The following is a 14,203-nucleotide window of genomic DNA, read 5'->3' as shown; positions in this document are numbered from 1 at the left end:
GAGTGATTGCAGACTTGTAGCTAAAGGCTGGACAACCCCTTCACATGTTTTCAAAATTCTCAAGTCATAGGTAAAATCTGTATTCAGTGAAGACAGATGATTACATTATTGAGATAAGAGGTGACAGTTACTACTGATAAGACCCATTGTAGATGGGCGGGGGATGATGAGGGAGGAGCTCTGCCTCTAGCTCCTCCCCTTTATATAGAAGATGATAGTTGATACTGATAAGATTCAGTAATGTGACAATCTGTCTTCACTGAATACAGGTTTTACCTATGAATCTTGATAATGACCGATCCATCCTGGCAGAGAAAAAAGCAGATTTCTCTGATAAAATACATTGCAAAGTTTATCATTTTCATGCATACTATCTATTTATGTAATAAAAATTTAAATAATTGATAAGACTTTAAATATTGATTTCTAGATTTAATGTACCTTTACAATTGAAGCTGAAAATGATAATGCAATCCCATACGCCATCATAATACAACAACTGTGGACATGGAGTGACGAGTGGATTAAAGAGTTCAGGTTCCCTCAGGCCAATACTATTCTCCATCTGTACAAGCTTTTGTAATGACTATTAAAACCGTAACTAATTATTCCAGTGAGGAGTTGTAGAAAAGCCTTCAGCTAATAATGAAGTTATAAACCACGCAGCAGATAATACTCGAGTCGTCTAGTCCAATAATGGTATTGGCGGATAGGTGCCAGCAGTAAGGGCAGATGATGGCGCAGCAATGATTTAGATGCTATTTGGCAAATAATGGCGTGCCATATTGTGCTACAAACAATACTGTTAGGCAGTAACCTTGAGGGAAATGACAGTGTGCTGCTTTGTATCTTGGATTATAGATATCCATTCCTATTCATCAGCCATGCTTCATCCCATTCTAATCTGGAGCCGGCGCAGAACAGACTAACGTGTCACTTGTATCCTTTCACAGCAATTTACCAGATGCCATTTGCCTGTAATGTTAGGCATCTGCTTTTCATTCTTTGGAATCAGGGGCATGACTGTTCCGGTTAATTAAGGATATTGTCTGAGGAGCGCTTGGCACAAGTCGTCTGTTGTCATGAAGACGGTGTACGTGAGAAGGAAGTCGTCCAGGAGGGTATCTGTAGAGAAACACAAACATGAAACCATAAGGTGAGGGCGTGAGTCTCCGAGGACGGCACTGTCACCGCAACACTATTCATGAACATGCCCACGGGGAACATCCTATAATGCCCGGAGATTTAATAATGAGAAATACATTGCATTATTCAGGAGAGATCGCCTGATTTTGGCATTAGTTAGTGTCTACTCAGTGCATAAAACCATTAATTAGCACCGCAGCCTATTTTATTCCCAACTGCAACATCAACTACATTGTGAGTCATAGATAATACAAAACTTACTCAGAAAATACACAAAAAAATGGCAGATAAGGAGGAGGACAGGGGTACAATACATATATACTAAATAGTAATTAAAATTAACAATTAGTTAAACACAACCATTTATTGTGATGATACTGGGATGTATCTGTCTTTGAAAGAATCATTAAAACAAAGAGGTCTCCATTATGGACTTTATATGGGCTTATCAAGTTTCCAATTGGCATAGATGTGAATGGAGCGTAAACCAAGTCATAAGGATAATGGCTGTCGTGGCCAAACAAGGTCACCGTGTAGCCCCAGCCTAAAATAGACAAAGTACAATGTTTGGCTCCTTGTAGTTCTCCTAGTAATAATGATTCTACCATTACCTGGGTTATTCCTCCTCAGAGGAGGTTCTGTGTCTTCCTCCTCAGAGGAGGTTCTGTGTCTTCCTCCTCAGAGCAGGTTCTGTGTATTCCTCCTCAGAGCAGGTTCTGTGTATTCCTCCTCAGAGGAGGCTCTGCGTATTCCTCCTCAGAGGAGGTTCTGCGTATTCCTCCTCAGAGGAGGTTCTGCGTATTTCTCCTCAGAGGAGGTTCTGCGTATTCCTCCTCAGAGGAGGTTCTGCGTATTCCTCCTCAGAGGAGGTTCTGCGTATTCCTCCTCAGAGGAGGTTCTGCGTATTCCTCCTCAGAGGAGGTTCTGCGTATTCCTCCTCAGAGGAGGCTCTGCGTATTCCTCCTCAGAGGAGGCTCTGCGTATTCCTCCTCAGAGGAGGCTCTGCGTATTCCTCCTCAGAGGAGGCTCTGCGTATTCCTCCTCAGAGGAGGCTCTGCGTATTCCTCCTCAGAGGAGGCTCTGCGTATTCCTCCTCAGAGGAGGCTCTGCGTATTCCTCCTCAGAGGAGGCTCTGCCTATTCCTCCTCAGAGGAGGTTCTGTCTATTCCTCCTCAGAGGAGGTTCTGTCTATTCCTCCTCAGAGGAGGTTCTGTCTATTCCTCCTCAGAGGAGGTTCTGTGTATTCCTCCTCAGAGGAGGTTCTGTGTATTCCTCCTCAGAGGAGGTTCTGTGTATTCCTCCTCAGAGGAGGTTCTGTGTATTCCTCCTCAGAGGAGGTTCTGTGTATTCCTCCTCAGAGGAGGTTCTGTGTATTCCTCCTCAGAGGAGGTTCTGTGTATTCCTTCTCAGAGGAGGTTCTGTGTATTCCTCATCAGAGGAGGTTCTGTGTATTCCTTCTCAGAGGAGGTTCTGTCTATTCCTCCTCAGAGGAGGTTCTGTCTATTCCTCCTCAGAGGAGGTTCTGTGTATTCCTCCTCAGAGGAGGTTCTGTGTATTCCTCCTCAGAGGAGGTTCTGTGTATTCCTCCTCAGAGGAGGTTCTGTGTATTCCTCCTCAGAGGAGGTTCTGTGTATTCCTCCTCAGAGGAGGTTCTGTGTATTCCTCCTCAGAGGAGGTTCTGTGTATTCCTTCTCAGAGGAGGTTCTGTGTATTCCTCATCAGAGGAGGTTCTGTGTATTCCTCCTCAGAGGAGGTTCTGTGTATTCCTTCTCAGAGGAGGTTCTGTCTATTCCTCCTCAGAGGAGGTTCTGTCTATTCCTCCTCAGAGGTTCTGTGTATTCCTCCTCAGAGGAGGTTCTGTGTATTCCTCCTCAGAGGAGGTTCTGTGTATTCCTCCTCAAAGGAGGTTCTGTGTATTCCTCCTCAGAGGAGGTTCTGTGTATTCCTCCTCAGAGGAGGTTCTGTGTATTCCTCCTCAGAGGAGGTTCTGTGTATTCCTCCTCAGAGGAGGTTCTGTGTATTCCTCCTGAGAGGAGGTTCTGTGTATTCCTCCTGAGAGGAGGTTCTGTGCATTCCTCCTGAGAGGAGGTTCTGTGCATTCCTCCTCAGAGGAGGTTCTGTGTATTCCTCCTCAGAGGAGGTTCTGTGTATTCCTCCTCAGAGGAGGTTCTGTGTATTCCTCCTCAGAGGAGGTTCTGTGTATTCCTCCTCAGAGGAGGTTCTGTGTGTTTCTATGTACCACAAACAGGGCTGTGAAGGTTACTACTGCATATTGTTGTATAATGGAAAGGAGGACAAAGGGCTGCCGCCTGCCTCTCTGACACAAGACTATACTCTCACACAAGCAGAGCTCTGTATGTAAGCAACAAAAAGGCTAAAAACTATAACAAGACCCCCTGCTGGTCCAGCACTGTCTGAAATCCCAATGATTGCCTTCATTTCCCTGTCAGTCATGAGGCTGAGCACAACTCTGTGAAGGAGCAGTGCACATTGCTGACATATGTAATAATTATGTAAACATTATAGTTTTCTGTTGAAAGGTAAAACCTCAGCTAACCACTTTGCCGTTATCTGACAAACTACAGTCTTCACATATGAGGCTACATTCACACTGCATTTTTCTTAACTGTTGTTTATCATATTGGGGAATATTTCTAATGCATAACCCAAAGTATACACAGCTTATAACAGAGCAGATGTTTGCTAAAACAGAGTCCATAATCGCAATAGTGTACTCCAGTGCCACCTACAGGATGTACCATTCTTAAAAGTCAATATCGACCCTTTAAGGAGCCTTGCAATATGAGTTATGATAAAAGTCAAACCAGAATATCAGTTTTCAGACATGGTGCTTCGGGGCGTTGCCCCTCATCAGTGTAAAGTATGAGTTCTGATTTGGCTATAGAAAAAACTTATGACTGGAATCTAAGAGGTAACGTTTCTCATTGTCTGCAAATTGAGATTCCGGTTTGGCTTTTATCCTACGTCATAAGGCAAGGCTTGTTAAAGGGTCGATATCGATTTTTAGGATTGCTACTTCCAATAGGTGGCACTAGAGTTCAAGTCCTCTTCCTCTCTGAAGAGACAATCTGCATATTTAAATTCCCAGAGGAGCATTGCATGGCAAAGAAGTCTCCTCACTCTGACATGCCAGGCCTGGCATGTCCCTCTCCACAAGTAGAAACGTTACCCCTTAGATCCCATGCGCTATAGTGAAATGCATCTACTACACTTTTCAAAGCCCAGAATCCAGCAAAAAAATAAATCAATAAATAAATGTGAAATATATAATTTTGCATAATGGGATTTGGATGGAGGACACATAAAACTGCATAGAGTTGTATATGTTTGGACAATGTATTTTCCATGTGGAGCGCAAAACAAATAGCACAGAACCTTATCCGTCTTTCAGGAGAAGTGGTACGAGACATGATACAAAGATATTCTTTTTATTTTTCACATAAAGGACAAATATAAAATGTTAATTTAATGTAGAACACAATTGTTTTCATTAGTTTGTATCAGTTAGTGATAATGACTATACTTAAAAAACATGTTCCAAAGTGAAAAATGCTTGCAACGGTGCGAAGACTGACAGGCCCTAGCTGGGTGTCAGCCCGCGCTTTTCAGCTTTCAGGGCGTGTAGTGAAAACAATCATGTCTTAGGTGAGAAATTCTTGGCATAGAATGAAAGCCGGCTACTCTTCAATGAAACATTAGTATTCAGGTTGTGGAACCCTCTAGGCAATTACTTCCTCATTTGACAAAATGTCAATAAATATAACCTAAATGTTTGCAAATGACAGTGAAAAAGGCAAATGGTTCTATTACTACGGTAAAAGTGCACAAACAGAAATCAATTACCGTACATGTTTTAGACATAAAAGTAGGCAATGGAATAACTGCACATACAATTCCTTTAGGCATTCAGACAAAAGAACAGTGAGATTTTTGCTAAAGCTTATAGTTGTGGTAGACTTTTCGGTACCCTTTCATTGCAAATTCTTAAAAAAGGCAATATTGTGGATATGTAAGAGTGCATTCAGTGACAGACATGCAGCATGTGCAGCCCATTCCATCGCACAGGGGTCCGTGGGGGGAGGAGGGCTATTTGCCACTGCAGGTATCTATGGTATGCTACCATGGTTATTCACACTTTTCTCCCATAGAGATTCTCCTTCTCTGACTCGCAACATTGAGGAATGGGCCTCTGCGTTTTTCTCTTTGCTCAGTATATGCTTACATATATAGTTAATTCTGGATTTCGTTTTTTTATATATCATCTGACCGGGGATTCAAACTCAGGACCTCCAGTATGGCAGCAGGAGCTTTGGCAAAGAGTCACAGATGGCTTTGCTAAGGATAGGAGGATTTTCTCTGCACAAAGGTCTAAATGGTATTCTTCCTCTTTACAAGTAAAAAAGATACATCTCTGTATTCCGGAATATCTCTATATAGCTATATTATAGAAAGAAAATATAAATCTGTTTAAAAAAAAAAAAAAAAAATGAATAATGACTAAAAAAGAAAACTCTGTAAAGCAATTACAATAGTCATATTCTTTATACACTTTGTTTTACAGTCATACAAGTGCATGGAGCGAGGACGCACCCCCTGATTGGACTCTGGCAGGGAGTATGTATAACACATACGGTACATACCCACCGGTCCCGGTTCAGAAATCAGCGAATCCTTGCAGCGCACAGCTCACAATCCTGTTCGACAACACATGCAGGGATTTCCTTTTTGTAGACAATCCCTACATATGTCGTGGCTGTCAAACAGCCGCGAGACATGCTGCTGCGGACACTCAAACATATTTTTCGAGCACGCCGAAGACACTCTGTTAGCACCTTATCCGAGCACGTTCGCTCATCACTGGTCACCATACATATTCTGATTAACGTCATAGCAGCACTGACAAGGTTGGGAAAGGTCAGTATAACGTTAATTCAATTTTGTCCTTTGTTTCAAACTAAATACAGGGGGCCATTAATCGTGTCCTGGAATGGTTTGCAATTTTGAATCCTCTTCTCTTGCCAAAATTTTATTTTGCTAATTTTTGTCTTGTGTTTTTCTGCATCAAATATACAAGTTTATATGTATCCAAGTAGATACACTAAAGACTTTATTCCAGGAGAAAGTTTACATGGTGTACTTAATTTGGATGAGTCACCAGATTTCACAGTACAAACGGTATACACTCACTGGCCACTTTATTAGGTACACCTGTCCAACTTCTTGTTAACACTTAATTTCTAATCAGCCAATCACATGGCGGCAACTCAGTGCATTTAGGCATGTAGACATGGTCAAGACAATCTCCTGCAGTTCAAACCGAGCATCAGTATGGGGAAGAAAGGTGATTTGAGTGCCTTTGAACGTGGCATGGTTGTTGGTGCCAGAAGGGCTGGTCTGAGTATTTCAGAAACTGCTGATCTACTGGGATTTTCACGCACAACCATCTCTAGCGTTTACAGAGAATGGTCCGAAAAAGAAAAAAAATCCAGTGAGCGGCAGTTCTGTGGGCGGAAATGCCTTGTTGATGCCAGAGGTCAGAGGAGAATGGGCAGACTGGTTCGAGCTGATAGAAAGGCAACAGTGACTCAAATCGCCACCCGTTACAACCAAGGTAGGCCTAAGAGCATCTCTGAACGCACAGTGCGTCGAACTTTGAGGCAGATGGGCTACAGCAGCAGAAGACCACACCGGGTACCACTCCTTTCAGCTAAGAACAGGAAACTGAGGCTACAATTTGTACAAGCTCATCGAAATTGGACAGTAGAAGATTGGAAAAACGTTGCTTGGTCTGATGAGTCTCGATTTCTGCTGCGACATTCGGATGGTAGGGTCAGAATTTGGCGTAAACAACATGAAAGCATGGATCCATCCTGCCTTGTATGGAGCATCTTTGGGATGTGCAGCCGACAAATCTGCGGCAACTGTGTGATGCCATCATGTCAATATGGACCAAAATCTCTGAGGAATGCTTCCAGCACCTTGTTGAATCTATGCCACGAAGAATTGAGGCAGTTCTGAAGGCAAAAGGGGGTCCAACCCGTTACTAGCATGGTGTACCTAATAAAGTGGCCGGTGAGTGTACATTATTAATTATAATGTCAAAGTTTTCCTACCTAACAATTATCCCTTAGCAATGGAAGCTGTTCCTGTACGGTGGCCGTCCACTATCACAATAATATGGAGCATGCTCAGGAGCTGTAAGTACACCTGCCTTATCAGGTTCTAAGATTTATTTACGGTAATTTGTATGCCAGATTGAAGTCTTGTAACTAGTTAAAACTAACTGTGACACAAAAAAGTTCTGAAACTCCGGGCAGAACATAACTAGCAGCGATATATTGGGGTAAATTATCGTAGCTACTACTACATAAAGTAAAACAACTAAAGTCTTTATCTACCAAGCCCATAAGAAGACTAATCATGCTCCACCGCTGCATGTATTGCACGGCATGTCACTGTAGCAGGACTTGCACATCAAAGAGCAATATGTTCAAACTAGATGGTGGCCCGATTCTAACGCATCGGGTATTCTAGAATATGCATGTCCACATAGTATATTGCCCAGTCACGTAGTATATTGCCCAGTGATGTAGTATATTGCCCAGCCACGTAGTATATTGCCCAGCCACGTAGTATATTGCCCAGCCACGTAGTATATTGCCCAGCCACGTAGTATATTGCCCAGCCACATAGTATATTGCCCAGCCACGTAGTATATTGCCCAGCCACGTAGTATATTGCCCAGCCACGTAGTATATTGCCCAGCAACGTAGTATATTGCCCAGCTACGTAGTATATTGCCCAGCCACGTAGTATATTGCCCAGCCACGTAGTATATTGCCCAGCCACGTAGTATATTGCCCAGCCACGTAGTATATTGCCCAGCCACGTAGTATATTGTCCAGCCACGTAGTGTATTGCCCAGTCACGTAGTGTATTGCCCAGCCACGTAGTATATTGCCCAGTCACGTAGTATATTGCCCAGTCACGTAGTATATTGCCCAGTCACGTAGTATATTGCCCAGTCACGTAGTATATTGCCCAGCCACGTAGTATATTGCCCAGCCACGTAGTATATTGCCCAGCCACGTAGTATATTGCCCAGCCACGTAGGATATTGCCCAGTAGCGTAGTATATTGCCCAGCTACGAGGTATATTGCCCAGCTACGTAGTATATTGCCCAGCCACGTAGTATATTGCCCAGCCACGTAGGATATTGCCCAGTAATGTAGTATATTGCCCAGCTACGTAGTATATTGCCCAGCTACAAAGTATATTGCCCAGCCACGTAGTATATTGCACAGCGACGTAGTATACAGCACAGAACCACGTAGTATACAGACTTAAAATAAAAAATAGACATATACTCACCTTCCGAAGGCCCTTTGAAGTCCTGGCCCTGTGTGCGGTGCACGCGGCAGCTTCCGGTCCCAGGGTTGGTATGAGCGCAGGACCTGTGATGACGTCGCGGTTACATGACCGTGACGTCATGGCAGGTCCTTCTCCCAGACCATCCTTGGCACCGGAACCTGCCGCTTGCATGGAGCGGTCACTGGAGCGTCGCGAGGAGCGGGAAAGGTGAGTATATAATGATTTTTATTTTTTTTTTAATTATTTTTAACATTAGATCTTTTTACTATTGATGCTGCATAGGCAGCATCAATAGTAAAAACTTGGTCATACAGGGTTAATAGCGGCGGTAACAGAGTGAGTTACCCACGGCATAACGCGGTCCATTACCGCTGGCATTAACCCTGTGTGAGCGGTGACTGGAGGGGAGTATGGAGCGGGCGCCGGGCACTGACTGCAGGGAGTATGGAGCAGGCGCCGGGCACTGACTGCGGGGAAGTAGGGAAGGACTAATCGGACTGTGGCCGTCGCTGATTGGTCGCGGCAGCCAATCAGCGACTTGGATTCCACAGACAGAGGCCGCAACCAATGAATATCCGTTACAGACAGACAGACAGATGGAAGTGACCCTTAGACAATTATATAGTAGATGAAATGCCCCACCTGGGCTAAATATTTATCTGCAGAAATGGGACTTTAGGGTTGGGGATGAGTACATTGCAGGTATATGCCATCTCGGGCAGTACAATACGTTTACCAACACCATTACATCATTATTTGTTCTATTAGAAAATATGAATATCATAGAAGGGCCACCCCGCAAGGCTGTCCCCTACATGAGCCAAAATGGAAAGCCACCTCAAGCAGCTGTCATCCCTTCGGCAGACTTGGGTTATTACATGGACCGCCTTGTATTTGAATGGGCGTTTGCATTAAACTGAGGAGGTAAAAGAAAGGAAAATCCGCAATACAACTAATCAGCTGTGGATTTTAGTCTGCCTGCTCACTTTTGCCTACAATTTTTTAAAATAAATATGGATTACATTCCGGAAATTGATTAGAATCCAAGAACACGCCAAGCAAACTTACTAATTCTCCAGAGAGCCTCAGGAATCTTTATCTGTCCCTAATCCTTTACCCTGCAGCTCCCTCTTCTGCTGTTCAGAGCTATATAGAAAGTGTTGTTTTCAGTTTTAAGCCATTTTGCTATTCAAACTATTATTTTTTATATATATAATGTAGTCAATAACCGCACATTTTTTATGTATTTGAATAACTAAACATCAACATTGTCCATCTTTCGCAGGAACATATTTAATGGATGATTTACTCTAAGGCTGCCGTCACACTAGCAGTATCCCCTACTAACAGAGGGGAAAGCTATAATAGAAACATATGCACCACTTCTGCATTTATCACCCACTCCTGGTTTTGGCTTACAAATACTGATGTAAAATACTGACCAAATACTGCTAGTGTGACGGCAGCCTAATAGCCAACAATTTCCTATCATTACTCCGTTACGTGTAAGCCGACAATATTCTCCATGCCAGGCAGCCCTGGGTCTATTATTATTTACAAGACTGCAAGTGAAAAAAACCAAAAAACAATTAGTGACTTGGGAGCAAGATGGAGCAAATAGCGGTAATCCAAGACACCGTAGCAGGAACTTGAAACCAACAACAAATTACCCAGAAAGAAGCAGAGTAGTCATAGGGCAATAAAAAATAAATTAGGGCTGTAGTTATGACACAGATGTAGCAGTCAGCACTGCCCAGAGGACAGAACGTCTTATCTTCCATTTACATATTCAGGCAGGCGGAGAATAAGAATCCAGCCAGCTCATAAAGTATACAGAGATACAAGAAATATTTAATTCATTATATGCACATTGTCAGTTTTAGTAAATATTGAAAAAAACTATTAGAGCATCTTTTCTTAGAAATCCATTGTTACTCCTCCTGGGAAAAAATGGCACTACTAAATGCCTGTCATACACAGTCTTACACTGCCAGCACTGATTGGACAGCGTCAAAGGCCTCGTGCACACAACAGTATAGTTGGTCCAAATGCCGTCCATGAAAATAAAATAAAAAAAGGACCACATTCGGACCAATGTTATTCAATGGGGCCGTTCAGGTAAGCAATTCCTTTGACTGACTGAATGTGCGTGTGAAATAAATTGTGAGGTTTCTCTTTGTGGAGAGTGACAAGCCAGGCCTGACATGTCAAGAGTGAGGAGACTTATAAGCCATGCAGGCTCCTCTGGGAAATTAAATATGCAAATTGCCTCTTCAAAAAGGAAGAGGACGAACTCTAGTGCCACGTATTGGAAGCAGAAATCCTAAAAGTCAATATCGCCCATTTAACGAGCCTTGCCATATGACTTAGGATAAAAGCCAAACCAAAATCTCAATTTGCAGGCACGGTGTTTCGGGGTGATGCCCCTCGTCAGCGCAAAGTGTGAGACCTGATGTGGGTGGGTGAGAAGCTTAAGACTGGGATCTAAGGGGTAACATTTCTCTTTGTGTAAGTGTACACTATATTTACACTATATTCTGCAATACATTGATAAGTTTGGAGCATCTTTTGACACTTTGGTCTAACATTACACCACCTATTGGTGGCCGCTACTTTGCAGAAGCAGCTTAAAATTTCAGCAGAATTTAGGAAAGCAGTGTCACATCTTAAGCCATGTGCATTTATGTGATGTTTTTAACGACATTTTTAACACATTTTTCAATATTTTATTGTGTGCACCATATATTACATTGCATGATGAACTCAATATAAAACATAAATGGGCATGGTGGAAAATATCTTAGTAGGAAACCCACTAACAGCTCGTAGTCACTCTGCGCATTACAGCAACAAGGCTCAATGGATAAACAGCTTTGAGCTGTAGGACACATGCATCTTCACCATTGCAGCTCCTGATGTTTGAGGGCAATATAACTTGACAATACAAAATGACTTTGTGATGGGGTGACTTGTCCAGTGGTGACTGACAGAATGCTACAGACAAATCTGAGAAAATGTGATAATATTCTAAGGATTAGACAGAGCAAACTCTTCCGCCAGGCTAGCTAGATGGAACAGGGAACTTAAGGTTAATGCGAAACGACTGGTTGCTGTAACGCATTGTACCATGAATGTCAACTATATTCTCATCTCCCTGTTCATTTCCAAATGCTTTTTAGTCTAGAAGCAAAAAACCCAGACATTTCACGAGAACCTGATGGAATAAAATTGCAATGTTTTCTCTAGTACAGTACCTCGAGACGTTTAGTGAATGATTGACAATTCAGATGTATGCATTATATGCCTTCCAGACCAGATCGTTCTGATTCTATACATTAATAATATAAATAATACAAATTTAATCTGGAAAGAAGAACATCATTCGGAAGAATATGCTTTGCTGAGTAGTCAGGAATAAAGTTACTTTATGCTAAATTTGCTGAAAGGAGATTTTCTGTTCATACAGTTTGTGTGTACTGTGGATGTAGCATTATCATCTGATAATCAGTGCAGAAATACCAGGAAAACATAGTATAAAGCAAGAAAAAAAGCGAAGAGTAACAATCCATGATAACAGACAAGTACTAGTTTTAGAAAGGAGCTTGTCGATAGGATGGGCCAAGTGTCCAAGTCAAGAACTTTCTACTTCAATCACCACATGTGCTCAATTCAGAACTTTCTCAAGCTTTAATTGGAAACTTTGTGGTGAATAAACCAGTAAGTTCTTCTCTTTAATTTATTCTACTGACAGTCATTACAGTCATTAATTTATTCTACTGACAGTCATTAATTTATTCTACTGACAGTCATTACAGTCACTAATTTATTCTACTGACAGTCATTACAAAGCTCTCCATAGTCCCCAAATGTCATATTAATATACACTGTTCTGTAAAACGACAAACTCTTATTCCCACCTGGCAGTTCTCTCTCTTATTGATCTGTCTGTTTAATTTATTGTGATATGCGGCCAAGGTTTGCAGGGTGTCGCTGCTATATTGCAGTGCAATACAAGTCAATTGGGTTGCAATGTGACCCTGAGGGTACTGCGACTAACAAGTTGCAAAAAATCCAACCTTATTGAACTTTTTGTGACTTGCTTGTCCGGGTCGCAGTAATCTTGGAGTTGCAATACGACCCCAATGACTTATACAGCACTGTGATGTAGTATCATCACCCATAAAACTTTGGCCGCATGTCATGTGTCGCGTGACTTATCAGGGTATGTGCACACGCTGTGGAATGGTGTGTGGATTTTTAAGCACTGATTTTGGTAAATCCGCAGAAAAACTGCACTATGGATTTACCATAGATTTACCGCGGTTTTTGTGCAGATTCCATATGCGGTTTTACACCTGCGGATTCCTATTGATGAGCAGGTGTAAACCGCTGTGGAATCCGCACAAAGAATTGACATGCTGCGGAATATAAACCGCTGCGTTTCTAAGGTGTTTTTTTCTGCAGCATGTGCACTGCGGATTTTGTTTTCCATAGGTTTACATGGTACTGTACAACGCATGGAAAACAGCTGCAGATCCGCAGCGGCCAATCCGCAGTGTGTGCACATAGCCTCAGAGAACTGCTGTCATGCTACACATGACAAAGAAACATTTGTGCTACTTGCTGTTGTGCTATTTAGAGCTCTGATTTAGCTGTAAATAAATCAGCCAAGTTGCAAACAACGCTAATGGAAGTCACATGTCACTTGGATTGAAGACTTGAGGACGTGTCTTGAGTGCGACTTGCAACCAGCGACAGAAACGCCAACACATTTGGAAAAACATGCGACTGTGTCACAGCTGACACCATAGGAATTCATTACATCCAATGCTGCATGTGTTGCTGAAATTACAGTGTCACATCACACATGTCACAGTGTAGTCCTGGCCTGAGTGTTAGGGCTCATACTCATTTGCGAGAAAAAAAACGGTCCGTAATCTGGACTGAAAAAAATGGACGAGTGCCATGCGAGTGTCATGCGAGTACAATGCGATTTTTCTCACATAGCATCCGTATGACATCCGTATGACATGTGTATGCAATGCGTTTTTTTTCTCTGCTACTATTTTTCTACAATCATTTACAGGACCATTTACAGTGTTCTATGCCACAGAATGGTAAGGTATCTGTAAAAAACGGACGGTATACGGTCCATATGCCGTGCCATTTTTCTCTCGCACCCATTGACTTGCATTGGCGAGTCTCATCCGAGATACGCAGCAAATTGCAGCATGCTGTGATTTTTTTCTCAGTCCGATTTCAGCTGAGAAAAAAAATCACAGATGAGATGTCACCTATTGAATAACATTTGTCAGAGTGCAATCCGATTTTTTATCGGATTGCACTCTTCCGTTTTTCTCGCAAATGAGTATTAGCCCTTAGGCTGCCGTCACACTAGCAGTATTTGGTCAGTATTTTACCTCAGTATTTGTAAGCCAAAACCAGGAGTGGAACAAATAGAGGAAAAGTATAATAGAAACATATGCACCACTTCTGCATTTATCACCCACTCCTGGTTTTGGCTTACAAATACTGAGGTAAAATACTGACCAAATACTGCTAGTGTGACGGCAGCCTTAAAAGAAATTATTTCACGAACAAAGTGAGGTAAGATCTCCGGCTCAAAGCGCTATAGATGTGGCAGAAACAATCGTTCCTGTGATA

At 42.4% G+C, this 14,203-nt stretch overlaps 1 protein-coding gene across 1 annotated transcript in view; it reads right to left on the bottom strand.

Moving 5' to 3' along the window:
- The window catches only part of RAPGEF5 (Rap guanine nucleotide exchange factor 5), a 366,882-nt gene that overhangs the window by 45,504 nt on the left and 307,175 nt on the right, over window positions 1-14,203 (bottom strand). Inside the window, exon 12 of the mRNA XM_077268709.1 lies at window positions 1,047-1,125. Coding sequence (XP_077124824.1) covers window positions 1,047-1,125 — 79 coding nt within the window. The remainder of the gene's footprint in view (window positions 1-1,046; window positions 1,126-14,203) is intronic.

The sequence above is a fragment of the Ranitomeya variabilis genome, chromosome 6 (assembly GCF_051348905.1).
Source record: "Ranitomeya variabilis isolate aRanVar5 chromosome 6, aRanVar5.hap1, whole genome shotgun sequence".
Lineage (NCBI taxonomy): Eukaryota > Metazoa > Chordata > Amphibia > Anura > Dendrobatidae > Ranitomeya > Ranitomeya variabilis.
The sequence above is the reverse complement of the archived record's forward strand: the minus strand, read 5'-3'. Positions and strand labels throughout refer to the sequence as shown.